The sequence below is a fragment of the Mustela putorius genome, unplaced genomic scaffold (assembly GCF_011764305.1).
Source record: "Mustela putorius furo isolate JIRA1106 unplaced genomic scaffold, ASM1176430v1.1 tig00003869_pilon_pilon_pilon, whole genome shotgun sequence".
Lineage (NCBI taxonomy): Eukaryota > Metazoa > Chordata > Mammalia > Carnivora > Mustelidae > Mustela > Mustela putorius.
Window position 1 is genome coordinate 11,981,504 of NW_025422021.1, and position 6,000 is coordinate 11,987,503.

General features: G+C 39.8%; 1 protein-coding gene across 1 annotated transcript in view; it reads left to right on the forward strand.

Moving 5' to 3' along the window:
- FASTKD1 (FAST kinase domains 1) overlaps window positions 1-3,733 on the forward strand; it is a 54,383-nt gene extending 50,650 nt beyond the window's left edge. The window contains exons 13-15 of the mRNA XM_004744026.3: window positions 1,089-1,227; window positions 2,058-2,172; window positions 3,539-3,733. Coding sequence (XP_004744083.1) covers window positions 1,089-1,227; window positions 2,058-2,172; window positions 3,539-3,634 — 350 coding nt within the window. The 3' untranslated portion in view covers window positions 3,635-3,733. The remainder of the gene's footprint in view (window positions 1-1,088; window positions 1,228-2,057; window positions 2,173-3,538) is intronic.
- The last annotated feature ends 2,267 nt before the right edge of the window (window positions 3,734-6,000 follow it).

A 6,000-nucleotide genomic window follows, 5' to 3' on the forward strand; every position in this document is an offset into this window, starting at 1 on the left:
AGCAAATCACACATATCATCTTAAAATGTGTATCTGAAAAGATAAATGACTTCAGTACCATCATTGTCACCCCTACCACCATTCATAATAAGTTCTTAATGTCACGTAGCTTGTCAGTGTTCGAATGTCTCAGTTGTCTTTTATATGTTCCATTTTACTGTTTATTTGTTAAAATTGGGATCCTGACATCATATTTGGTTGATAGGCCTTTGTAACTTCTCCCTTTCTCTTTTCCCCTTCCTATTTATTTATTGAAAAAAAAAATTTTTTTTTCACATTCTAGACTTCTCACTTATACCTCTGTTGTATCTCTTAACCTGCTCCTGCATCCATTATTTTCCTGTAAGTCACTTCCTAGATCTAGTGCCTTGAATAGATTCAGGTTAAATTCAGGTTGGGATTTTTTGTCTGTTTCTTTTGCCCAATTTCATAGGTGGTATGTACTTCTTATTGCATCCTATCAGAAGACACATCGTGTTGGTTGTCTTTTGTTCTATTAAAGATTCATCATCTCATCCATTAGAAAGTTCTATGAGTTTTTCATGTACAGATTTTGTCAGTCTAATTATTGTCTAAATTGATTACTCATTAGGGGTGGTAAAGTAGTGATATTCAATAGCTACCATTTCTTCTGGATTAGCTGGAATTTGTCTAAAGAGACTTTTCCCCCGTATCAGCTATTTAATTACTCTTATGTATAGTTCATACAGGAATCTTTGTTTGAATCTTTGCCCTTACTAGTTTTCAGATGACTAGGTTTAGCTTCCTCCAAATGCTACCAAGAGATTTAAGAGGATTAAAATAAAACTCTTAATGTGACTTGGCCTATACCACACTAAATATAACTCCATGCTAAATATAGTTTAGTAATACTTGCTGGTTGATTTTTATTGATTGATTTTCAAAGAGAGGTGCCATTGGACCACATCTTATAAAACAAGTTGAATAATTAGGGAGGTGTACATCATTTTTCCATATGTGTGTGTATATACATGTATAGTGCTATATGTGTACAAATTTAAAATGTATCTTAAACTTTTACCTGTAAGAATTTACTTAATTCATATTGTTGATTCCTGTACTTACAGATTTTGAGTGTATCTTGGATAAAAGAAAAAACGCTCTTCCATATGGAAGCCACAGTATAACTTTGGGGAGTCTGCCAGAAAAGCACTGGGAATCAAATACCCAAATAACTGGATCAAGATTGCCACCAGGAGCTGAAAGGTAACTTACTTCTTAGTTTCAGATTTTGTTAGTTAAACGTTAAGTTTGGCATAATTTAATGAACTCGGTTATCAAGGATCGATTGCAGGAGAATCTGCTCCTCATTTATCTCCTGCATTCTGCCTCTGTGCCTTTGCTTTTCTTTGCCTTCACCCTTTATGTCTGTCCTTTGCTTTCCAATTCCTGGCCGTGTCTCTAAAGTGCTGAGCTTCTCGTTATCCTCACTGGAAGCAAATAGTATCTTCTTTGGAGCTCTGCTACCTCTCCACTTACCCAGTAGCACTTAACCTCTTCCTACACTGTACTGCAGTGACTTAAGATGTATCACATATTGTTAGACTGTAAGCTGTCTCTTTAGGTTTGGATCCTCACAGTGCCTTCCGTATGGTAGTTGCATAATAAATATATATTGGACAAGGAAACAAATGAATGAAAGCATGGAGATTTTCACTGTAATTTGGTGTAAATTCTAATGAATAAGCTTACTTTATCAATTACTAATCAATTAAAAATCAATTACTAATTTATTTTTTTAAGATTTTATTAATTTGACAGACAGAGATCACAAGTAGGCAGAGAGGCAGGCAGAGAGAGAGGAAGGGAAGCAGGCTCCTGACCCTGAGATCATGATCTGAGTTGAAGGCAGAGGATTTAACCCACTGAGCCACCCAGGCACCCCCATCAATTACTAATTTAAGTAGAAAAATAGCATATTCATTTGTATTCATTTGGCTTTTGTTAATTTGTAAAGAGGCAACTTTGTACCTAAAAGGCTTATAATTATTGTTTCTCATTTTGATTCAGAAGTAAATTTTTTTTATCTTCTGTAGGATTTCTCTGGAATTTTTGGATTCAAGAGCTTTTTGTAGAAACATGCCTCACTTAAAAGGAAAATCCGCTATGCAGAAACGACAGTTGGAAATTTTGGGCTATCGTGTAATTCAGGTATGAAATACTCATGTAATTCAGTCTCTAAAAAAACCAGAAAACTGGCTGTACATGTGTTTCCTTTTTTAAAAATTGGAGTATAAATTAACATACCGTTTTTATGCATTTCACCTACACAGCATAATGGTTCAAGAGTACTCTACATTACTCAGTGTTCGCCATGATTAAATATAGTGATCATCTCTCATCAGACATTTTTTTTTTAAGATTTTATTTATTTATTTGACAGAGAGGGATCACAAGCAGGCAGAGAGGCAGGCAGAGAGAGAGAGAGAGAGGAGGAAGCAGGCTCCCTGCTGAGCAAAGAGCCCGATGCCAGATGCCGGACTCGATCCCAGGACCCTGAGATCATGACCTGAGCTGAAGGCAGCGGCTTAACCCACTGAGCCACCCAGGCGCCCCTCTCATCAAACATTTTTTCAGTCTTATGGACTATATTCTCTGTGCTCTATTTTCATCTCTGTGATTTATTATTTAGCAAGTAGAACTTTGTACCTCTTAATCCCCTTATCTATTTCCCCCTCCCACCCCCTGCTGGACGGCCACGGTCTGTTTTCTGTATTAAGAGTCTGTTTTTTGGTCTCTCTTTGTCTTTGTTCATTTGTTTTGTTTCTTAATCACATATGAGTGAAATCACATGGTATTTGTCTTTCTTTGTCTGACTTATTTAACTTAGCATTGTACTGTCTAGGTCCATCCAGTATATGTTCCCTTTTAACGTGAAAGTTCTAGAATTACTTTTTTTTTTTAAAGATTTTATTTATTTGTTTGACAGAGAGGGATCACAAGTAGGCAGAGAGGCAGACAGGGAGAGAGGAGGAAGCCGGCTCCCTGCCAAGCAGAGAGCCTGATGTGGGACTTGATCCCAGGACCCTGAGATCATGACCTGAGCCAAAGGAAGAGGCTTACCCCACTGAGCCACCCAGGCGCCCTCGAATTACCTTTTTTAAATATTAAAAAAATGTTATATTAAAATGTCTCTGAAACAGAACATCCTCCATTTTTTCTTGAATGGTAAATAAAAATCATTTTATTGTCTTTGGAAGATCTATTTTTTTTTTAATTTATCTTATGAGAGAGGCACTATGCAGATGGGTAGGGATACAAGAGAAAAAGGCTGGTTTATGTGTGTTGGAAAGGTACATAGGAAAAATGGTCTGCTGTTGGTATTGTAGGAATAGGAGGATAAAAGCTGGGAGGAAGAAGTAGGTGTCTGGGCTTTATCAGGAAGAAGGATCAACTCGGCTTCTAAAAATGGCTTATGCTTTTGTAAACTAATTTCGCAGGTTCCTACAGCTCGGCTTAGTGGTGCTTACAAGTCTTTCCTGATGTCTCTTTGTTGTTGCTTTGGCATATTTTACAGATCCCGCACTTTGAATGGAACTCTATGGCACTGGCAACAAAGGAAGCTCGGATGGACTACCTGAGAGAATGTATATTTGGGGAAGGCAAATCATGACTGTAGTTTTTATTTAAAATTAGTGATGATGGTGTGTCCCAGCTGAACTTATTTTTAATTATGTTTCCTGACTCAATGAAAAACTAATAGTTCAGAGTTGATGGATTTCAAGGTCAGCTGAATACCTATTAAAATAAACAAACAGGGGCACGTGGGTGGCTCAGCTGGTTAAGCAGCTGCCTTCAGCTCCGGTCATGATCCTGGAGCCCCAGGATCGAGTCCCACATCAGGCTCCCTGCTCAGCGGGGAGTCTTCTTCTCCCTCTGACTTTGCCCCCTCATGTTCTGTCTCTCTCATTCTCTCTTTCAAATAAATAAATAAAATCTTTTAAAAAACTTAAAATTAACATTTTCCTTTTTCCAATATTTCTTTATTATCTGGTTGGGAAATGGTATAAAAATTCTTAATATAAGGAACTTGTAGCTTTTAAGAAACTTAGTTTACAATTCGTTTTTTGAGTGCCTAAGTGCCAGGAAGTGTTTTAGATGCTGGGGATTCAGCAGTGAATGTAGCATATCTGCTGTGGGTAGAGTCCAAAAAATGAATAAAATATACTGTGCCATAGATGATTGATGGACTCCGGTAGGTTTTGCGGGCCGACAGGCACGAGGAGAGCGTCCGGGCCAGCCGGTAGCTCCCCTTGGGGCTGAGCGGGTTGGTGAGTGTCGCGAGTCCAGGCGCATTAATGAACCACACCAGACTCGGGGAATCTGTCGAAGCAGGATCTCACTTTATTGAGCGGGGTTGCAGCTTATATTGGGTAGGGGATGGGAAATGAGGTCAGCGGGGAGAGAGCCTATGGGGTTTGGTTACATAGTCAGAGATATGCGGAACGGAAACCGCCACGTTGGCGCCAATACTGCCACGGTGGCGCCTTTTCTAGCCGGAAGAGAAGGCAGGCCAGCGCCATCTTTGCTGTGCCCAACAGATGATATTAGATGATATGGAGAAAAATTGGGAGGGTCGGGGATAGGAATATTTTGGGTAGGTATGATTTTATATGGGGTGATCTGAGGTGGACTCACTAAGGTGATATTTGCATTAAGGTTTGAGGAGGTGAGGCTAACTGGCAGTAGAGTATTCTAGGTGAGAGACCAAGATCCTGATGTAGGAATATGCCTGACATATTTGAGAATAACAGGGAATCCCCTGTGGCTGGAGCAGAACAAATGGGAGGTTGAGGGTAGAAGTATATAATACGAGAAAAGGTAACACAGATAACAAATACATAATGCCCAACCTCTTGGCTATAGTGAGTGAGATAAGCAGCGATTGGAGAGTTTCTATAAAGGAATGAATCTCTTGGGCTACTCTGTTCAGTGAGATGGGAGAAGACTGCAAGGAGACTAGTGTTTAAGCAGGGAAACCCATTAGGAGGTCATTGCAATAATCCGGACAAAAGATGTTGGTTGGTGAGGCACCTGGCTGGTTCAGTCTGTAGAACAGGAAGCTCTTGATCTCAGGGTCATGAGTTCAAGCCCCACAATGGGCGTGGAGCCTACTTAAAATAAATAAAAAATAGGTGGTCGGCTTAGAGTGGTAGCTGTGGAAGTAATGAGAAGTGGTCAGATTTTGTGATGTATTTGGAAGCTGAGGCAACAAAATTTGCTCACTCACAAAAAGAAGTATGAGGGAAAGAAGTCAAAGATACTTGTTTTTGTCTTGAGCAACTAAAAGGATGTTAATGCTGTTGGCTGAGATGGGAAAGTCTACTAGAGGAAGAAATAGAGGGTGCAGCGAGTGTGAAGATCATGAGTTTGGTTTTAGAAATGTTGAGTTTTTGATGCCTTTTAAAAAAATTTTTTTTTTAATTTTTTGAAAGATTTTAAAAATTTGTCAGAGTGAGAAAGCAGTCAAGCAGGGGGAGCAGCAGGCGGAGGAAGAAGCAGGCCCCTTGCTTCTTCCGAGCAGGGAGCTCAACGTGGGCCTCAATCCTAGGACCCTGGGATCATGAACTGAGCTGAAGGTAAATGCTTAACTGACTGAGCCACCCAGGCACCCTGTGATGCCTTTTAAACATCTTAAGTGGAGTTACCAAGTAGGCATTTTAATGAGTTTGGAGGTGAAGGCAGAGGTCCAGATGTCAGATACAAATTTGGAAGTTGTCTGCAGTATTTAAAGTCATGAAGGGTCACCTGGATGGCTTAGGGGGTTAAAGCCTCTGCCTTTGACTCTGGTCATTGTCTCAGGGTCCTGGGATCAGCCCTGCATCGGGCTTTCTGCTCAGCTGGGAGCTTGCTTCCTCTTTCTCTCTCTCCCTGCCTCTCTGCCTACCTGTGATCTGTCTGTCAGATAAATAAATAAAATCTTAAAAAAAAAAAGTTATGAAAGTAGGTGAAATCACTATAATATGATTAGAGGAGAGT